The 22,686-nt window shown below is 38.4% G+C and overlaps 1 protein-coding gene across 2 annotated transcripts; it reads left to right on the forward strand.

Moving 5' to 3' along the window:
* Positions 1-9,130: 9,130 nt before the first annotated feature.
* Positions 9,131-22,563, forward strand: GTPBP10 (GTP binding protein 10). 2 transcript variants are annotated; one of them, XM_030446131.1, is made up of 10 exons: positions 9,131-9,288; positions 9,837-10,030; positions 10,120-10,211; positions 11,257-11,401; positions 14,009-14,082; positions 15,069-15,121; positions 18,476-18,583; positions 19,117-19,194; positions 20,108-20,231; positions 20,948-22,563. In XM_030446131.1, the coding sequence occupies exons 1-10, from the start codon at positions 9,256-9,258 to the stop codon at positions 21,160-21,162; spliced, it is 1,116 nt and encodes a 371-aa protein (XP_030301991.1). In that variant the 5' UTR covers positions 9,131-9,255; the 3' UTR covers positions 21,163-22,563. The 2 variants fall into 2 exon arrangements, with proteins under 2 accessions (XP_030301991.1, XP_030301992.1); XM_030446132.1 differs by lacking the exon at positions 9,131-9,288 and adding an exon at positions 9,492-9,501 and having other exon boundaries at positions 20,948-22,012.
* Positions 22,564-22,686: the final 123 nt, after the last annotated feature.

Genomic DNA, 22,686 nt, shown 5'->3' on the forward strand with positions numbered 1-22,686 from the left:
GTCCAGTTTAATGTTAGGACATAACAGACTAACAGCATATTCTGTAGTTACCTTCTAAAGCTCTATGTGAGTATACAGAAGAGTATTTGGGAGACAGTAATTGTCTTCTGCCCATTCCATGGGATCTTGAGAGCACACAGTCTACATACATATCCCAGAAGTTCTGGGCTAAGTCATTGAAGAGTTCATTGTGTTTGGGCTTAGGGGATTCTTTTAGGAACATCATGAAGTCCCAGAGATCAATGACTGTATCTGCTACCTTGAGTTTCTTCATTTCCACCAACCCATGGGATGACATTTCCCAGCACTGATGGTCAATCTGACCCAGGCTTGCAGGAGTTTCTTTTTGATAATCTAGATTGGCATAAACCAAATTCAGTATCAATATACATCCCAGCTGAAGATACCACCTTCGTTTCCATACAAATTCCATACTCCAAGAAGGTACCTGAAAGAAAGTGTATAAATTCACAATGATTCTGCCATTATGTAGTTCAATCACACATAATCTTCAAGGATACCCAAAGAGATTATTTGTGCATATATACTAATACTTTTCAAACCCTAGCATAAATACAAGTAAATTACCCCTAATGCTGGACCTAAGTTTGCACCTAGAAATCATTGATGCTATTTAGAACATGAAAACCTGAAGAGGAAAAGTTTGAATTGATGGCAACCTATATCCAAACTGCTCCTTGAGCTCAAGACTTCTTCCCCTAAAGTCCTGTTCTTAGCTCACCAGTAAAATCAGATTAATAGCAGGTGCCTAAAGAATTCTAATGGTATGCTATTTTAAATGATTGCACATAAGTGACTGAGTTATCAATAGACATAGTCTTTCATGGAACAGTCCAACTCAGAAAGCTGGTAATGAAGGAACAGTGAACCAGACCACTACACTTTATTGGGTGAGTGTAGGCAGGTTATGAACTCATTTGGTAGCTGAGAAAAAAAGAGAAAAAGAAGAAAGAGAAAAAAGAAAATTCCTTTCTTGCCTATGTTAGGAAATTAAGCAAACTTGGCACCATAATTTCTAGCACATATGCAAAACACAGAAACTTCTGTCTGGCAAACTGGAGATGGAAAGCATGACAACACAGAAGGCAAAATGAGAACTTCAAATGCTACAGAATATGTAGTTGTTATACACAGATTCCTACTGGGAAAACTGCAGTTTTCCTGTGATGCATATTCCGCATGCTCAAAGCAAGTTTAGACAGAACACCACTAAAACATCTGATTTATTTTTTCTTCTCAGTCCTCTCTATCAAGATAAAGGGCAGCTGAAGAGGGAAGTAAACATGAAGAGGAAAAGAGGCAGACAAGGTTTCAGCAGGCATTAGAGCTACCTGTTTCATCATCCCAAGAGCTTATGAATGTGCATTAAAGTTTCTCTTTCTTGGGTTGTTAGAAAACTGGCTTCAGCAAACAAGCAGAGATGGAAATGCTTCACTTCTCACTCCCACTTTATGAGGCACCAACATTTAGAGGAAGGGCACATCAGCAAATTAGCTCCAAAGTACAAAAATGGCAGCCAGGAAGCCACCAACATCCTGAGTTGTTTTGATCTCATGTTTTAATCCAGCTAAAAACTAAAATGCTAAGGATCCACTTGAACATCTCAAACAGGAGCAGAGACCACAAGCCTCACAGAGATTTTGAACTAGTAACTCCTACTATTCAGTACAAGAGAGATGAGTTTCACATAGGCAGTAAGTAAAAAGCTACAGTAGAAGTTATACTTACAGTGTTTTGTGGTGAGATGGAAATCAGCCGCCTCGAAACAACAGTAGTCAGCCACTTAGAGAAAAAGAATGAAACTCCTGAATGGGCTGTAAGTGCTCAGCAGCTGCTGGATGCTCCAAGGATGCTGGGATTACACTGCACAGGGATGACTGTGCCACTGGCAAAGCAGCAGCAGCATGAAGTCACGTCAGTGGGAAAGGCGGGAGGGAGCTGTGGCTGTGGCAGCCCCACCTCTTTCTCCATCAGGCACTGAGTTGCAGCTGAGCCCTGGCCTGGGGTCTCACCTGGAGAGACTGTGGGTGGCTGGGTGTGTTTGGTGAGGGATGGGGAGAGGCAGAGTGCTCTCAAAGGGGCAAAAATTGGAATAGATAGCAAATCTTTCTCCACATCAATAACATGGATGCCCCTTTTATAAACCCAAGTTTCCAGCCACAATCTTGTCTGTCCACCAGAACATAGATCCATCAAAGACAACATTTCAAAACAATGGAAAATGGTCATACAGCCCAAAATTTACCAGTTTGCTTTTTGTAGAAACTCCCTGACTTGAGATCAGTTTTACAATGTCTTGTAACTTGGTTGCCAGGGAGGTTTTCAATGCCATTTTATTTGTACTTCATCTTAAGACGTTGGCACCGGCGCTGAGTTTGCATCCCATGTCTTCCAGGCAGGAGCAGCCCAGCTGTGCCAGTGGTTGGACTTATTTTTTTGGCTGATGTAACTAAATTGCAGCTGCTCCTTTCTTCAATCCACTTGTCACCCAGCAGCTCAGGACTGTAATTCAAACTTTTATTTTTCTGAACAGTACACAATCACATATGAAAAATAATGTACCCAGAATTGTGATATCTGAAGCATTTACACATGTGCAGCTGACAGAAGTCCCAGTTGCAGAGAACCTCATCTCCCTCAAGGAAGGCACATCTGGTGAGAACATAGGGCAAATACATAGTAAAATCGGGTACATTAAGGTTTTAGAACGTGCTTCAGTGGAGCATGACAGGAACAGCCTGTTCTTTCAAGTGGAAATGTATGTTCTGTCATGAAAACAATAGGGATAGTACTTAAAGGCAAATACAAGCCTACTCTGAAATGACAACATTCAGAGTAATGAGCTATCTCATGGAAGCCCTCCCAGTTAACCAATACAAACACTGTTTAAAAAAAATAATACATGTTTGAACCTACAATGCAATATAGAAGAATGTATCTGGAAGACTGGAACACAGCTATCTTATCTGTGAACTCTTTGTATCATTGAAAGGAGCTTAAAGCTGTATTAGATGTAATTACTCCTAAAGCAGCATTCATAGCCAAGGAGATTAAAGTGTTTGGAAGGAACCTACCTTTAAGAAAACTCCTTCATATAATTAATCCAAGTAGTTTTCAGTAAGTTTTCAAGTTAAGAAAAGCTTTTCCTTTTTATTTGCTTTCTGCACGATCAAATTTATTAGCCTGGCTGTGATGACAGCTGAAATTTCAAAGGAATTTAAAGGCATGGCAAGAGGTGGGTAGCTGCACAGCTGCTTGGCTGCTGCATCAATTCCTTCTCATTTCATTCCCAAACATGTAGGTGCAAGAGCACAGGATACTGGTACAAACCCAGTGATTTCATTCTATTCCAACAGCCACTGACAGCAGCCCTCAATACCTTTTCTTCATTCTACAGATTTTTATCACATCCCTCTTGGTTTTCCTAATCTAGTTAACAAATTCACCATTTTTAATCTTAAAATGGGACATTGCCAGATCACAACTATAGAAATCAAAATGCTAAGGAATAGATTTTTCTTAGGAAAATCCTTTCAAATAAAAATTTATTTTTTCAAAGTGCCACCTCTTCCAATGTTCTCTTAAGAAACTATTTATATGAAAATTCATTGATAATATCTAAAAATTCACCTTACCAGGTGACAAAGCTTCTGAAGGCCAACTTTCATATTTCATTTTCCTTTATGGTATTATGCATCTTTGTCAGTCAAGCACTGAGGGATCATCACCTGAACGAAGATAAACCCATAGATTTAAACTGATAGAGATCAGAATTATTGGTAACTAATAATCCTGCAGGATGTTACATGAAGTTTGTAGGATGGAAGGAGCATGAAGACACCGACCATGTTTCTGTTTCAGACTCTTAACACAGCCATTTCATACTCAGTAAGTTTAATGAGATGGTATTAAACACAAAAGCATCAAATTCTGCGATTTTCTTTTTTTTTTATTGATAACCAAACTGAGGCAGAAGAAAATGTTTCCTTCAAAATTCTGCCAACATCAATAGCTTTTCTGTAGCATGAATTTTGAATTGTTTTACTTTAGCTTATTCTTTATTATTGCATTGAGGCACCTCCATCTAGTGGCACTTTATTGTACTGAAGCTTGTATCCTTGGCACTGGTTAAATATCTTCTTTAATCTTTTTTTAAAAAAACAAATCTTTAGAAATTCCACATCAATTTTTTCAAACACTTAGACTTTGGTATTCTGGTGTAGTCATTTCTTTCAGCTACCAAGACCCCTATGTCAGTTTCTCAGCATTGCAAGGAAGCATTGTGTGCATGTTCAGAAAGGCAAGGAAGGAAAACTGACTTGCATTTTTTCATTATTTCAACTCTAATTAAAAATGAAACCATGTTGCTAAAAAAATTCAGCTTAATTTTTAAATATTTCTAGCGATGTTATTTCTTTCCTAGACTAGGAAAAACAGCATATAAAGTACAAATTTAAAAAATCTGCAGCTGGAAGCTTTGAAATTGTTGTGGAAAGAAATTTTACAGTTTCTTCTTGTTGGAGTTGATTACAGCACACCACCTAGTGATTTATATCAGAAGAGAAAAGAAAAGAGTGGTAAAACTGTGATTAGATGTAGCAGTACACTTGTGATTTTCGAGCAATCATATACAAGTATTTGAAGTACACAATGAGAACAGAAAGAGCAGGAACTGTGGCTTGAAAGTCAGAATATGCATTGACTCCAGATAAATCAGTTTGGAGAGTTCTAAAATGCTACCAGCCTTTCGTATGACTGAACCGTAGCTATCTCTGTGACTACACAGCTGCACACTCTTACGTAAAGAGGGTTGGATTCACGGAAGATAAAGAATTGAGTCACCCTCTGCATCACTGATCAGAAGCATCTGAAGTAAATAAATAACAGTGATGTTCTACAACCAGGCTTGACAGTGGAGTGCTCACAGCCCTGTTACTTAAGTTCAAGTACAGCACATCCACAAGTGACTGAACAGCCAACGCAAATCAGAAGAAAAGGATGAGAGAATCAGTGCTCCACTGCCAAAACCGTGGCCCTTCAGGTGACCAAATACATTTTTGATGCGAAGTATATAGAAAATAAAACATAAATATCCTCAAGCAGGAACAACATTTGCATCATGTACTTAATGGTATAAAAGATACCAGAAAATGCACAATGGCTCATTTCAAGTGACACGTTCCTGAATTAATACCCTGCTGGTAGGAGCTCAGTGGCACAAGCTTGCTCAGTGCTGCAATAAATCTAATGTTATGTCAGCTCACAATGTATACAGGAGACAAGTCTTTATTTCTCTTTTTTGAGGTAGAGTTGTGGACTGATCACATGAGTTGAATTAACATCAATTAGTGGCTCTGCTGGCATCTCTGCATCAGTCTACACATTAACCTGTTGTTGGCTTTGACTTCTTGCTGTGTGTTTAGGAAGTTCAGCACACTGAATATAAGTTCCTTCCAAGCCAGCAAGCTACAGACCCAATTCAATAGTACTAAATTCAAACAGTAAAAATTGCAATGGAAGAACAAAGCATGAAACCACAGGGTAATTCTATAAATACTTCTACTCGTACCCAAGGAGAGCTCAGGGCCTGTGACTTGATCTGTGAAGAACTTTCCTGATAACCAATCTGCCACCTGTATCTTGCCCATGCTTTCTTTCTCACTTAAAAGTCCTTTTGCTTATCTCCTTTTTTCTGTGCTTTTCTGTATAATGCTGACATCATATGCCTTACTGAAGTCACAGTAGCACCATCTAACTTTTGCATATCTAAGGGCTTCAGAACTTTGCCTGTGATTTAGATCTGACTGACAAGTCCTTTCCACATTATGAATCATAAATCTGGACAAAATGTTCTGCTATTTGTACTCTGAATTGCATGGAAATACAGAACAGAAAGGCCCTCTTCAATGACAGGGCCTAGTTCCCTGCTGTTACAGAAAGCTCTGTAATAAATTTATAAAGTGCCATATTAAAAATAGGTATATTTTTGCTCCCACTGATTCCACGGAAAAGCTGTTTCAGAATTTGATTGCTGTAATGAGTAGAAATATTGTTCTAATTTCCTGATATATTTATTAATGAATAGTACATATCTGTTTGTTCTTGTGTCAGTATTGCCCTGCAAATCAAATGGTTTTCATCCTTCATGTTTACTTCCCTGATATATTTATAGACAGCACTTGTATCTCCTCTCTGGTTTTATTTTACTGAAGTAAACAAGCTAAGCCATCCTAAAATCTATTTGTACAAAAGGCTCTCAGGCTCTCTGGTGATGCATCTAGCCTCTCTCTACCTCTCTTTCAGTTCAACCTTAGCTCATCTACAAAACAATCAGAAATTTTCACAGCACCCCAAACAAGATCTCACCAGGGCCTTTAATAATGACATTTATAATTCTCTACTTTAAATTCAAGACCATTATTCCTACATATCTATCATAATGAGATTTCACCAGTATGCTCTTACTGATTTTATTGGAGCTACTACAAAAAATACTAAATAAGAATATCCTAAAAGCAATATTTAAGCCTGACATCTTCCTTTTCAACCTTACTTGTGGCTATCTCACTTCACAATTTCCCTCCTAACCCCCCATATTCTCACACCTTTCCAGGTGATATATCAAATGTTTTATCCATAGAGTATTACTATGGTAAACATGAGCTTCTCTAAAACTTTGCATGAGATTGAGACCAAGCTTCAGCATCTCTGTTTGGCCAAGTCACTTTTTCTTTCCAGATATCATAGAATCATAGAATTGGCTGGGTTGGAAGGGACCTCAGAGATCATCAAGTCCAACCCTTGATCCACTACCGCTGCAGTTACCAGACCATGGCACTGATCCACAAGGATCCACAAGAATCCCCATGCTGTAGCTTGTTCTCTGGAGACACCTCTCACCATCACATTTAGAGGGACTGACCAGCAGCAACCCTCTCAGCTAGAACCACTCAGATAAATACCTTAAGTACAAGGCCAGACCCATGACTGTTATTCTAATCATCTCACGATATTAACAGGTCTGTTAAAAATGCCTGCTTGTAGATTTTACTTATCAACTATTTTAGAACCATAGATGCAGTCTCCACAACCTGAGAGCATGACATGGAGTTTTGCCTTTTTTGCTGTTATGATTTCTTTTCTACTATGCACATGACCCATCTTGCCTTGCTCCATGTGGTGAAAATACTTTGGCACTGAGGAAAGGCATACTCTGAACATGGGGGACTTAAAATTCATTACGTGACAGTCTTCTGATCTCCCATTAATACTGAAAAACCTTGTGCTCCAACAGTAAGATACAAGAATGTCCAGTTGGTAGAAATTAGAAGTACTTTTAGCTAAAACATTATGTAGTTGATTGGTAAAAATAACATGGAACTGCAGAAAAAACAGGTCAGTAATAGTTAAAAGAGCAAAAAGCTTTTGAATGCATTTTTTTCTGTACAATGTAGGTGGAAAGAAAAGGCTCATAAAGGGGACTAAGGCCATCTAAAAACACTACCAAAAACTTCTGTGGGATATGACACTCCAAAAGAACCATTTGGTGATATAGTATCTGGTAAAACTGAATTAACTTGAAGTATGTTATTATTTTATTCATTCATCAAGATCACCAAAACCTATCAGGAACAATAATTCTGAATTAAAGCAAGGCTTCTTCTGAACCTTCTTCTGAATAACCCAGTTGCAATGTAAACCTTTTGCTTTTTTAAGCCAGAGAGAGCAGTATGAGTCAGCTGAAAACCACAGAATTAGGAAATCAGAATTTTTATTCATTCTTCAGTGATATTTTAAGGAAAATTTCCTAATTTATGGCTAAAATTTTTGAGAATTGAAAGTATCTTTACCCTAATTAACTAATGACTATATAGAACCATATATAGGTAGTTTTTTAAAATGTAAGTATTGGCTTTTTACAGTGTATCAAATAAAGCAAAATTACAGCAACCATAAAGACCATCAAAATGCAGAAGAATCTAACTATGTAACTACTATGTACATATATTTTTTAAATTCAGTTTCCAAATCTGGTTTTCTAGACCATGAACAAACTAAGAAGCAAAACAATTAACAAAAGCAAATTTACATTCTAAAAATGGCACTGGACAACACTCATACATCCTAATATTTCCTGGATTCCCCTTAAATGTTTTGTTGGGCCATTTATCATGTATATGGCACACCAATGTTTTCTAAACTATCCTTTTTAATTATGTAACAGGTAAAATCCATTGTTGAACATATTTTTAGTATTACTGTAAATGGTGATGACTTCTCAGGTGGACTGCAGCTGAGGAAAGCTGTAAGACAGACTCAAAGAATATTTACTTTTTCATGATGACTCGTGCTTTACTCATATACTGTCTGGAATACCTATTTACAAAATAAAGACTACTACAAGAACTTGGGATTTTTTCAACAGTTTTAGCCTTCTAATGCCATGATTTACAAAGTATCTTCTCATTTGTGACCATACAGAAATGCGAAAAACTTGAAGCTTTACTAAAGCCATGGACTTTCCAGACAGCCATCCACGTCTTGAAAATCAGGCTCGTTGGGAAGGCCAGGTCCCCATTTCCCTACGGGGAGCACATAACCAACATGACCCGCTGGCTTCCGAGGGTCCAGCTGCATGGGCTGGGGGTACAGCAGATGCTGTGCCTGATCAGCAGCTTCAAGGGACAACTCGCCGCTGGAGATCTTGACAGGAACCTCCGGCAGCCGAGGCTTTGCTCTCCCCTCAGGCATCGCTGCCCGCACCTCGGCCAGAACCGCCCTTGGCCCGAGATGCTGCGGGAGTCGGGGGGGATCGGTGAGGAAAGCTGACACCTTGCAGCACAGCAGCCCGGTGCAGGACAGCGGCCCCGCGGGAAGGGTCTCGCTACGCCTCGGTGCTGCCTCACTCACCCCGCTACGGCGGAGGGCGGGAAGGGCCACGCGTACGCCCCTGCGCGGAGCACGGGGCCGCCGCCGTGGCTGTTGCCGGTGGGAGCGGCGTTGGGATCGGTGTTCGCTGCCCTCCCGGCTCTCCCCCCGGGCAGTGGCAGCACCCGCACCCCTGGCGCCTGCCCGCCCATTCCGCCCGCTGCCAGCTTGCCCTGTGCTCTTCTCACTGCTGCCTGGAGCCAGCCCGCCCGCCCCTCCCTGCGCCTCCAGGCCGGTGCTCCCGCCCCAGCCCGCCCCTTCCCTCCTGCCGCTGCCGCGGTCTGGGCCTGTGCGGCGGCTGCCGGCATGGTGCGGTGCGGCGGGGCGGTGCTGCGGAAGGTCAGTGCCAGCGGCCCGGGGAGCGGTGCGGAGGGGTCGTGCGTGCAAGCAGCCTGAGGCAGGCAGGGCTGAGGCGGCGGGAAGGGCTGCTGGGGGCCGCGGCTCCGCTCCCGGCCCCGGGGACCGCCGGGTCCCTTTGCTGCGCTGTCCAGGCCCTGTCTCGACGAAGCGGTCTCCGGGCGGGAGGACTGTTCGGACCGGGGCGGAGGCGGGGTGCCGGGCCGGGTGACCGGGGGGTTCCGTCGCGGTGGGCCGCGCGTCCCCGTGGGCGCCGGGGCCCGGCGCAGAGGCAGAGCCTGGGCCCGTCCCGCTGCCCGGGGCTCTGCAGGCCGGGCGGGTGCCGGGAGGTATCGCTGCCGGGCAAGACAGGGCAAAGATTGGGCTCACTGAAACACATTTCAGAGGGTTACACGTCTGCTTTCTGTGCGTTCGTTATCGCCGTCAGAGAAAAGTTTTACCTGAGCATTTTTATCCACATCGTTTCTAATGACTACAAAATTAAATATAAATATAATGCTGATCTGAAACTTGTTGGTTCTTTTTTTTAGTATGGCAACTTTATAGACAATTTACGGGTCTATGTGAGAGGAGGAGCTGGTGGAATGGGTTATCCTCGCCTAGGTGGGGAAGGAGGGAGAGGTGGTGATGTCTGGTTCGTTGCCCAAGAAAAAATGACCTTAAAGGGTATTAAGCAGAGATACCCCCAGAAGAGATTTGTAGCTGGAACAGGAGCCAACAGCAGGTAAGAGTTTGGTGGACGTTGTTATACATAGCTTTTTCAGAAAGCAAAATGTCAGCTTAAGGAACTAAGCCTGGTTTAATTTCCCACAGTGTTAAAGCACTAAAAGGTGAAAAAGGAAAAGATTGTGAAGTCCCTGTGCCTTTGGGAATTTCAGTTCTTTCTGATGATGGCAACCAAATTGGTAAGAACTTTTGCTTTGTTCTATTGTATCTAGTAGATACTGTCGTATTTCTTGATACCGTGTTGCAGATTTCTAGCACTAGGATGTTTTGAGGCTACTCATCTCCTAAAACGTGTGTTTTCCTTTGTCCGAATAAAGAGTTGACAAAAAACATACTGCAGAAATTGTTGGAAAAGGAAGGGAACCCTTCCTGAAATCAGTAGTTGTCAGTTTGTATCACTATATGCAGCAAAACCAAAACTGTCCTTGCCAACAAGTGTTAAATGCTGGAAGCCATGGAATCATTAATGACCTTACATAAATTAGGTCCATAAACTCAGGTCACTGTATGGTAACTTTACTGAATTACGTCACTTAAACATCCTTGCTGAGGGTTCAGCATTTCAGGTTGTTTAAAATATGTAGCCATTTTAAAGAGTGGTACATGGTAATAACCTGGAAGATCTTCTTTCAGTACAGTGCTCTTGGAATAGCTTTTGATGGTTCCTTTAGAGTTTTTCTTCACCATTCATTCAGGTTCAAACTAAGTTCATGAATTACTCTAATTGGAATGCTTAACAAAATTTACCAACTGTTTATGATGTAAGCATGCCAGTGTGTAAAGGTATCCTGAGATTATATAATCAAATGTTGCATTTTTACTTTTTAAAAATTATTCTGACTTTCTATCCATAAGGGATATACTGTAGCCTTCATCTTAATGAGCAAATACAGAGTTTGTTGTAGCCACATCTCTCTCCATGCAGATTTTTCCTTGCATTCTTGAGTTCAAGTACTGGAAGCTTCAGAACTGCAATCTTGGGTATGCTTTGTCTGCCTGTACTTGGTGCTTCACTTGGCACTAGCTGTATGACACAGAGGAATATTGGGGTGTGATTGCTCTCATTTGTTTCCAAAGAAGCAAAAATACCATGACCATGGGTTCACAGTTTTTGAAAGAAAACATACAGCAAATTCTTTCTTGATTGAAGATAGATTTAAGTGGAATATCACAAGTAAACTGCTGCAGGACATGAACTTTTTTCACTAGTTATTTCATTTTCAGGAGAGCTTAATGCAGCAGGAGACAGATTCCTAGCAGCTCGCGGGGGTCTTGGAGGATCTCTGGCCACAAACTTCCTGCCTTGCAAGGGTCAGAGGCGAGTTGTTCGTCTGGATTTGAAACTTATAGCAGATGTTGGCTTAGTTGGGTAAGTACTGCAGTTTGAGAACTAACATTAGAAAACGAAGTAGTACATTTCAAATGAGATTTTATAGAAATTTGAGACTTTTGGATAATGAGGATTACTGTTCATTGCCACTTAAATTACCTGCAGTTTTGGCAAAATCAGAGGTTTAACCTCTTAATTTTAAAATTTGGAAATTATTGTTTATGCTTTTGTGAGTGAAGGGCTTTATAAATCAGGGTAATCTATATTTAATATTTAATTTAGCAATTGCAGTGATTATCAAAATACAGTTAGCTAATATTTATGAAGTAAGTAGGAGGTGCCCAACAGAGCTGAGAACACTGTCCATCTTGTGTCTTTGGTACTGGCACAAGTAGATCCTCTTGATAATTTCAAAGAGATTTCCAAAGGCTACATAGCCTGCTCTCCATCTCAAAAAAACCCCCCATCTTGGTATGTTGGAAGGAGTAATTACAGGCTAAAACAGCAGGACACTCATTTCAATATTGCTGCCTTGCAACAGTGCAGATAAATATATTTTCATTTAGAGAAAGCTTTCAGCAAGCTACACCTGTGAAACTATTGGTCTACTCAGCATCAACTACCACCACCCCTCCAATTCTGCCTTAATTATAAGGTCTGATTATTAAAAAACAAAAGAAATATTAAAAAAGTCTTGAGGTGAAAATAGTCTAATTGGCATGTACCATTGAAGAATGCAAACTTGAAGACAACTTAGTTTCCTACTTACATTTTTCTCTTGTTTGTTTATTAGAAATAACTCTGTTAATATCAGATTTATCTGAAGTTACATAACTTTCAAGTGCTCTTCAAGTAACTAAAAGACAGAGGTGGTTTTTTTTTGGTGTGTGAGAATAAAGGTGTTTTATGACACTGATGCTTCTTTAATCTTGCATTTTGGCTTGGTTTTTAGCTGACAGCTTCCCTTCAAAATGGGTAAAAAGAATCATTATCAATTGATTAGAGGATGGCATTATTTTCTTGTTGAGAATATGAATCAGCCTTTGATAGTTTGTGGTTGTACTTTGATCTCTTTGTACTTGTTATTTTTACTTCAGTAGACCTGTGAGTGGTTTGCTATTAGATCAGGTTTAAAACATAGACAGGAGAAAGGCTGATCAGGTTTGGGTACAGGTTGTGATGGGTAGTGTAGGTACTTCAAACTTCAAAGAGCATACTGTACCTCAGTGGAAACAAAATACTTCCTTGAGGTGATGTACAAAGTAACCTGCCTGTCTTTAAGGCACCTTTCAATATCAGAGTGCATTAAAACTACGCTCAATAGTGTTCCTGTTGTAACAAGAGTCATTATGTCTCTTTTTTAAGAAAGCCCTGGATGTGACCCCTTTATGAAGTTCCTTGATGTGATACTAGCCTTGTTTTTTGTTTGCTCATGTAAAACATGAGCTGTAAACAGGTCATAATTCTGTACGTATCAGAGTGGAGAGTATATGGTTTTCTGTGTGATACTTGCCTTTACCTTGTGACCATCATACAGGTGCCTGTAGCCACTTTTCTTTGATCACTTTTTGCACCGGAATGTTGTTCTACACAACTGTCTGTGAATTTGACTGGAACACAACTCTCGTGTGATCTCTGGTATGGAGCAGGTGCTACGAGTAAGGACTGTGATCTTTTGGTGTCAACACTACCTTCAAGGTTGACATGGATCAAGGCTGTTGTGTCTTTTACACACCAGATGAATCTTTAAAATTAGCATGTGTTATCATTTCAGTTTTAACTTTGGTCTCCTGTTCAGGGGGTAGAAGTATTGCATGAATATGCTTGTGTAAAAGCTGCTGTATCCATTAGGTACATTTGTGTTGTAGTATGCAGGTAGAGCTACCCCTTGTAGAGGGAAAAGGTTGCAACAGTCAGGTCTTCCCAGACCAGCTTCTAGGGCTTCACTGGTACATGTTTTGGTTTACTCAGTAAATAAAGCAGGTTAGTCTTGATTTCAGGATGTCCTACACATCTTCATTGCCTTAAAAACATACACCAACTGCATGTGTGTGTCTACACACATAAAATCTCTCTCTCTCTCTCTCTTCACCCCTCTTGCCCTCCCCAATGTACTTACAGAGGTTACGTAATAATTTGCTACTTTGGCTAAACTATAACATAGGTATCTTTGGGACTTAGGTTGTGGAGTGTTTCATTAACCATTATTTGTACACCAAAAGACTGTAAATCCAACTGATAAAATGCCTTTGTGTGACAAGAGTTTACGTTGTAACTGTAATTTACAAAATTAGCTGCAGCATGTGAAGACTGAATTCAAGGACACCTGGGTGCCTCTTGTATTTCCACCCAAGTGACTTTGAAAGGTTTCCCTTAAATCTATTACACATTTATTTAGTTGCCTCTTCTGCCTGCATCCTTGGGGAGCATTGTGGATTTATCAAAAACACTCAGATTTGATTAAAAGAAAAAAAATCGTAAGGGTCTGGGGTTTGTTGCTTGTTTTTTGTTTTTTTTTTTTTAAAAAGTCTGAGTAAATGAATCTGCAAAAATTAGTTGAGAGCATTGAGCCTGAATAAGGCAACATAGTGTATCTGATGATAAAATATATGTTTATGCAGTGTATAAATCCTGAATTTCTTTTAGGTTTCCAAATGCAGGAAAATCATCCTTATTGAGCAAGATTTCTCATGCCAAACCTGAGATTGCAAATTATGCATGTAAGTTCATACTCTTATTTTTAAAGCCATAGTATTTCATGAAAGCAAGAAGTATTTTCTCTGACTTGGTTCACAGGTTCATAGTAAAGAATTGGGGGTTCCCTACATTGCCTGCTAAATAAGTTACACAGGTTTTTAATCATAACAAATACTTCAAATAGAGAACTTGCTGTTTCAGCATGCAATTCCTTTAAACACCTCGGATTTTCATGTGTAAACCCTTGTAGTGGTTCAAGCTTTTGATGCAGTCTATTTGACATTTATTTTAGTCTCAACTAATTTTATTGCACCTGAAAAACTCTCCATGGTGTATAATGTCCTCAGTCTACTGAATATGCACCATCCTGTGCACAAACATCATGCATGTTTTGGAAATACCTACCATCTGTTTTTGTAGTAGAGATTTTAATTTTGAATCTGTCTGATGAAAAATGCCATTTTTCTTGTTTTTCTCAGTTAATCAGGATTAGGATGATCAGGAATCTGATCATTCTTTAATTAATAAGCAAGTGTGCAAGTACTGACAATTCCTACCAGCCTTCTTCCACCATTCATGTGCTCTGCCATCTTTTTATATTTTTCCTCAGTTTGAAAAGTCCCATCTCTCTTTGCCTTCCCATATTTTTCCTTACTTGGAAGTTATTCCATAGTCTGTATAATTCTTTATGTGTCAGTTCTCTAGCCCCTCTATTCCCTTTTTGTTATGACAGTAACGAAACTGCGGACAGTGCCAAGATTTGGTGAACCATTGGTTTTTTGAGAGGTCTAATATTTGTTAACTCATTTTGCTTTTTCTTTACTCTTTCCCAGTAATTCTTAGCATACCATTTGCATTATTTTTTTATGCTTTTGGATGTCTGCTTAATTTAAATATGAAGTGAGAAAGTCTGAAATGAAACTGAAACACTGAAATGTTTTGTAACATTTACATTTTTTAAATGTTAGAAAGTTTTTTCTTCCTCTCCTCTTTTTTTCCTCTGTTATAGTTACAACAGTACAGCCTGAACTTGGAAAGATCATGTATGCAGATTATAAGCAGGTTGGTGTGGAAGTTCATTCTGGTTGTTCATAAAAGTCATATCTAATGTGTTAGTTGTGTTGGTTAACATAGTTTTAGAAAGAAAAGGAAACTTGTAGCTTTTTTCATGTGTGTATCTATAGTGCACATATAAAAAATGCAACTCTGTGGACCTAATAAAAGCTGTGGAGAAAATTCTGTTTTTATAAGGTAGTAAGGAGAGAGTTTTATAGCTGAATGCAGTAATATGACATTGTACTTTTTCAAGTCACTTTAGTAAATGGCTTCTTGCTTTCCATGCCTCATTTTTGTGGTTCTGATCCTGTTTAATTATCTTAGTTATGAGTTTATGCGTGGCATTGAGATTGCTGTGTCCTAGCATGTTCTTGTTAAGCTTAGGACTATAAAAAACTAATTGTTTTAGAGGCTAACCTATTGTTTTTATTTAAGAGAGACAAGTTTTCTGCAAGTTGGCTGTACAGAGCTCTGGAATATAGGAGTCCTTTTCAGAATGGATTTTAAACAGGGGCAGATTTGTCCATTAGCTGCAGATCTGCAGTAGTATACGATAGGGAATTTAGCAAACTTTACCCAGTTATCAGAACTTACTCTGGCTCCATAGGTTGGTTGCTCTGACTTGCTTTTGTGGTTTGTTTTTTTTTTGTTTGTGTTTGATGGGGGTCTTTTTGGTTTTTTGGTTTTGTTTTTTTAGTTTGTTGGGTTTTTTTGTTTGGCTGTGTTTGGTTGGTTTTTTGTACATAAAAAACTAAACAGTGTCAAGTGCTAGTGATTGCCAAAACAGCCAGGATAGTACAGTACCTGAGAGGTGAGATGCCTGGTTCTAGGGGTATGCCTGGTTCTGGGGTAGACTCTGGAGAACTGGTGGAGCTACTGCCCTGCCAGCATATATTTTATGATCAGCTTCAGGCAAAAGTTGTCAGATAATTGTGTGGTGCTTGGAATCCTTACTAAAGGAAAGTATGCAATGAGAGGAAAACCAACAATAAATGTGACTCTTACGAATAGATTTTGGACCCCAAATTCATGTAAGCTTATAGCAAACATTTTGATTCCTCAAGCCTGAATCTTTGATGTGCTTTTGTTTTGTTTCTTCAGTGTATAATATATCAAGTACTGTACTCATGATTTCCGAGACAAAAGGCAAATGTCTTGGGGTTGCAGATACATTAACCAAAGTTAACTTCTCAGTGTGAAAAGGCAAAAACTCCACATTTTACTTTCAGAAGCAATAATCTTAGGGGGATTCAGTAGCTGATGCTTAAAACCTTCATTTAACAAGCTATAACAAAACTGTCTCTTAAAGGAAGTAAGTCTAGTTTGTCATGTTCCCTTTAGATATGCACACATCTTAGAGAAATTATTTGTATATTCATTTTTTCTGCTAGGGTAACTTATCTTAGAAAACTGTGCTGCAAATAACAGGATTGTTTATAGCCTTTTAAAAAAAAACTACTTGCCATGAATCAGGACTTCTTTCTTTTATGTGTAACTTTCTACAGCAAGAGAGCTACTTAACACTCCTGGCTTTCTTTTGTGCAGTCTGTCTGATGTAATAGCCAGTGCCCTGAGTTATGTTCACTGTTTCTAAATTCATGGTTTTTATAAGACAGTGTTGGTGCTATATAGGAAATAAAAAACAAGATCTCTTGCCTGAAATCAAGATAGTGATTGTGATCACAGGGAACATCTGTGAGTAAGAGGAAGTACTTCAGCTCCCAATATTTCAACTGCTGAAAACAAAACTGTGTGAGCACTGATTGAGATTACTGCCCTGTATCACTTAAGGGACAATGGCTCATAACTTTTTTTTTTCCCTTAAAAAACATCAGCTTTTTTAATGTACTGATGCTTAATGTTTTCATGTACTTGCTTATTTTAGTTTAGGACAGGATATGGAAGAAAAGGCGTGCAAGTTACCTGATGTCATCTGTCATTACCAATTGGAAAATAATGCACACAAAAATAGAAGATCTCTGGGTATGAGTCTTGGTTCAGGTCTCAGTACCGGATTGTGTAAACTAGAAGAAGCATTTACATTTTCTACAAGACTATCTGAGCCATATGCTGTTGAGAGAATGAGTTTCTTTATGAACTCCATACTATTCTGTGAAAGAGAGCCAAAGTTGGGGAAAAACCTAGTGATGATGGTACTACAGCACCCAAACTCATCACACCCACAGAAAGTGGGTTTCTGTTCTAACTTCTCTCAATTTCAGTTGATCTCTCCCTGTTGCAGTTAGTCTCTCCCTGTTTCTAGTTCTGAGGTTCATTCAGTTGCATGTCATGTCTCTGTAGATGCAAATCATGGAAATGCAGAATGGTTAAAAGTTAATGTGATACATGAGTGGGAGTGTAACTCAAAGCAGGAAGCCCCCTTCTGCAATACATAGCACACTGGAAATTTTCTTGTGTGCTGACTTTGAGCATTGTTTAAATTAATCCAGTTCCTGTCTAAATGGGTACTAAAGAGATTTGAAGATCTTATTTTTGCTCTTCTTTCCATCCCTGTTTTAACTTTCTGTGACTTACAACGTAGATATCTGGGGGTTTTAGTATTCTGCTCTTTTCTGGTCTGTCTCAGCTCTCCTTGACAACTGTGTACAACCCTTTAACCAGCAGAGAAGATGGCAAGGTTCCTGTCCATTGTGGCAGTCTTTGCTGTGCTCTGGTTGAAAGGTGTTATATTAATCAAAAATCTTATTTCAGATGAAGAACAGAAGACAAATTCTTGGAGCTTCTCATGCTCAGGGCAACAGTTAAGGGAGTCTGCATTTAGAATAGTAATAATAATAACAATAACAATAACAACAACAACAACAACAACAACAATAATAATAATAATAATAATAATAATAATAATAATAATAATAATAATCCTCTGTAGACACAAGGAACAGGCTTTATTTTCTTTTCCAGAGACAGTCTGAATTCTGTATGAATGTGAAAGCCTAACCAAATCAGAGTTTGCTTTATTCTCAGGTAATAGGTAAATTTTACAAGATCTTTGCCCAAGGTATCATTAGCCTCTATCTATTTATTGCAGACAGCAATAAATAAATAGACAGGAAGCATGAGGAGCAAAATGCCTGTGCAGTAGTAGCATTTTGTTTCAATCTGCTTCTGAGAATAGGTTCTAAATGTATTAAAACAGCCAAAGCACACTGCCAGAGAACTGATGCCCTGCAGAAATCCAAGGAATACACATAGCTGTAAAAATAATCTCTCAAAAACAAGTATTCCTGACATTCCTTAGTCTGCAATCTTTTGTTTATATAAAATGATAGTAGGTGTTGATAGTTTGAAATCATGAGTTTTGCTTGTTGGAAATCTTTTGTTTGAATTTTGTTTTACTAGATATTAGTAGCTGATCTCCCAGGACTGATCGAAGGTGCACATGCAAACAAAGGGATGGGCCACAAATTCCTCAAACATGTAGAAAGAACCAGACAGCTTCTCTTAGTTGTAAGTTAAATAAAATTTCCAGCTTATTGAAATCAAAGGCAGTGCAGTAAATAAAATGTCTTAATTGGAGTGTACAAATAATTTGGAAATTATTTGTAATTTGCATGTTTTATGGTAAACATAACTATAATACTGCTTTCAGAATGGAGTGCTCAAAAGACTGATGATAATATAAATCCTTAAATCAAGAAATGGATTTTATCATTAAAATTTGCCAATTGATTTTGAGCAGTAAAGTGTTCAAAGCATAATTAAAACATGGGGTGATTTTTTTTGTCTTTTCTTTTTTCTGTAAGAATCCCTTAAAAAAGAGGTGTAAACATTAGACCTTTGGGAAACACTGTATGAGAACCAACCAGTTCATGCTTCTAGTGTCTATGGTCTTACTTTGGTACCTAGTTGCCCTCTCTTATTTGAGCAGGAATGAGGGCATATATGTGAACATTTTATTTCAAAGTAGATGGAGAATACCTTTATACTGTAATATAATTTAATACCACAAAGTTTGGTTTTGTGGTTGTGGTTTTTTTCAGGTTGATATTTCTGGGTTTCAACTCTCTGCTAAGACTCAGTTCAGAACAGCCTTTGAAACTATATTGCTTCTAACAAAGGTAAGTTCTCATCTTCCTAACTGACAATTGTAGGCATGTGTTGAGCCAAGGAAGAAGCTCAGCATTGATCAAGAACTTTCAAATCTTAGTATGTCTTCTGTATTTCGAATAAAAGGCCAGGTAACAACCTTAGGTTTCTCCAAAACAATTAAATCTCGTATTTTTAGCTGTCCAGGTTTGGCCACAAGTGCTCCTTCATTAATCTGTGCAGTATATGGAATATTTCTTACAGTCAAGTGAAAAAGACACAATTTTCTGCTTCCTGGTATAGTTATATCCCTGACCTGATGTCTTTGCCTTACAGAGGTGAGATGTCAGGCCCCAGCTTTACAGACATTCAATGTTTCCATTCCTTACCATTGCTTCTGAATGAAGTAATACATTTTATGTATTTTGATTTAGCAGGTATTCTCTCTGTCTCTATATGACTTAAAATTATAAAGCTTCTGAATTTCAGCCATTGCTGTTTATTTTTAGCTTATTCATGGTTGAGATTTTATTTCTGGTATTAACCATAATATGTTAAAACACTCAAGAATCAGAAAAATCTCCAAAGAATTTTCTTACACATTTTATAGATCTGAACTTTTTCTGAAGTAGATCTTGTGTTTGTGGATATCAGAAAAACAAAACCAAAACTTTTGGTTTTTTTTTTATAATGTTTTATAGATGTTTCAGAGTCTGCCAGCCTGTTTACCTGAAATACTGGTGTTTGAGTAAAAACATCACTGATAATTATTTCTTTTGTCAGAGTTTTTTAATACATCAACCTCAAGCACTTGAGTAAATCCCACAGCTGCCTAAGCATGAAATATTACTTAGTCAATTAAACAAATTGAGAGGAGATGTAAAATTGAAGTAGCATTTGTTAAACTACAATTACTTATTAAGGCCAATTTACTTGTCTTCTAAGGAACTGGAGCTGTATAAAGAGGAACTTGTAACAAAGCCTGCACTTCTTGCCATTAATAAAATGGATTTGCCTTGTGCAAAAGATAACTTGAATGAACTCAGGAAACAACTCCAGAATCCCCAAGGTAAATTAACTTTCAGTAATTACCTTTGACATAAGAAATAATAAGATTTCACCAGGAGTAACTCTGCATTAGCAAAGAATTGTTTGAAACTGAAGTCAGCTATTACATTTATTATTTGAATATGTGTTTTAAAAACACTTCCTGCATTTAGAGGCCTGTTTATATGCATCTGCAGTGCTGGCTTTACTGTAGACAAGGTATTTTACTAAAATAGAACTATCCTAGAAGGTCTTTCCCAACTATGATCTGAGAGAGTAAATTTGCAGTCTAGGTATCTTGGGTAGCAGTAACCCCCTTGAAGGTCCCTTTACAGACACTGATGTATCTACCATTCATCATGTGACATTGGCAAAAAAACACATGAAAATTCTGGACTGGTTGAATGTCATCCTATTTCCTGGAGTGTGTAAGAACCAGGAAGGTTTAAAATTATGCATTTTCCAGTTCTACAATCTAGGATTCCTTTGTACTCATCTTGAAGGGGTATAGGATCTCGTAAAAGCATTAAGTGTGGTATAACTGCTATATTAGTTCTTGGTTTATGAGACTTTAACTATTTTTTAAAGTTAATTAAGCAAATAAGTGATTAATATATAACTATTGTTTATTACTGTAATTTTATTAAATTTTATTTCCTAAATGTAATGGGATTTTATGGGCTTTGTAGTGATACAGTATTTGAGGATTTTACTAACTCTTTCAATATGATTTTTCAGACTTCTTACATTTAGTACAGGAAGAAATTATTCCTGTAAATACACTTGAATTCAAAGACATAATTCCTGTATCTACATATACTGGAGAGGGAATTGAGGAACTAAAAGCATGTATAAGAAAATCTGAAGATGAGGAAGCAGAGAAGGAGAATGAAGAATATCGGAAAAAGAAACTACTACTTTTGCAAACTTCAGAACAAATGAATAGAAGCTAACATTCTTGGTTGGATCAAACACATTTTAATATTTTCAGTCTGTACATGAACTGATTAATATCCAGACCTTCTATTTAATTGTTGTTTGCTCTACCACTGGCCACTTCACTCGCCACCATTGTCTCAGTTTGTTTTGGCAGAGTTGAGCAGAGTGCAGTAGGGAAAAGAACAGATTTTTCTGAATGATGTTGGCTACTGACTCAACAGAATCAAGACAAAAGTATGTGCAGCTCAAACCACTGGTAAACAAGTAATGATCCCTGGAATACTTTTTTACCAAGTGAGATCAATGGAATGAATATAACTCACAGAAGTAGCAAAAGAGCAAGTTCAACCACTCTTATCTTTTGCCATGGAGGACAAAGTCATCCAGGGAAATTTCTGTTGGAGCAGTTTTCCAGGGTCTGGTGCACCAGTTTTGCTATTTTAACAACCATCAGATTGTAGATTTTTTTTGTTGAAGATCTAAAGGAAAACATAAATAAACAGCTGCAAGGAAATGCCTTGTAGGACTGTGAAAAAGCAAGAATAATGTGTACTGTTGGGTTTTTTCCACACCTGCTGGTGCCTACTGTAGTCTTCTTGATAATACAGATTTTGATTCTAAATTGCTAGATTCAGTCTGGGAGTCCCTCCTTTTATGGAGTTGTGGGTATGTGTTAACCTTTGAAGAAAATAATGGCTGCTGTTCGACAGAGCTATATATTTTGGGGAATAGGTAATGTTCCAGTATTTTGTATATAATAGCAGGCACATTTTTAAAAAAATCCTTTATTGTACAGAGAATTATTTTTTCTACTTCAAAGCTATTAAATTGATTGCAAAGCAAAATAAGATTGAATAATTGAAAGGCTTTTTGATTTGATCTTGTCACATCTCAACCCCAGTGCTCTTAATTTTGATAAAGCAGTTACTAGGAAGAAAGGTATGATTTCTCATAACCCAGTTATTTTGTTGTTAGTGTAATATATGTGTGTGTTTGTGAATTCATGTTGAATAATTATTTGAATAATTATAAAGTGTTTACTAACCCACCTTTTATAAAGTATTTTGCTAGCCCCATTTTGAGAGTACTAATATATCTGCTTTCAACATTGGGAAAGATGCAAATATAACTGTTCTTTGTGTAACCACAAAGCTTAGGGAAAGAAGACACCTGTTGTAGAATGCTCCCAAAAGGTAGGGGGTTTGACCCTTTTGCCGCGCCCAACCCCATGTTTGAGGGGCCACTTAGCCCGGCCCATAATTCTGGTCCCTGCACCAGGGATTCGCTGTGCTACAGGTAAACACACTGGGTGGGCAGTACCAGGTTACATTGGAGTGTGGTGGCGGGGGTGTGGTCACAAAAACCCTATATAAGTAAATGAAACTTCCTAATAAAGTGAATTCTTGTTTACCAACCATACTGGTTGTAATAGTTTTCCCTCTCCGTCTGTCCAACAGACATCCACAGTTTCTGTACCTTGAAAACGCTACAACGTATATTGCGTTGTGCTAATCTAAGACGATTTTGCTGACCCTAAC

This window comes from Calypte anna, chromosome 2 (assembly GCF_003957555.1).
Source record: "Calypte anna isolate BGI_N300 chromosome 2, bCalAnn1_v1.p, whole genome shotgun sequence".
Lineage (NCBI taxonomy): Eukaryota > Metazoa > Chordata > Aves > Apodiformes > Trochilidae > Calypte > Calypte anna.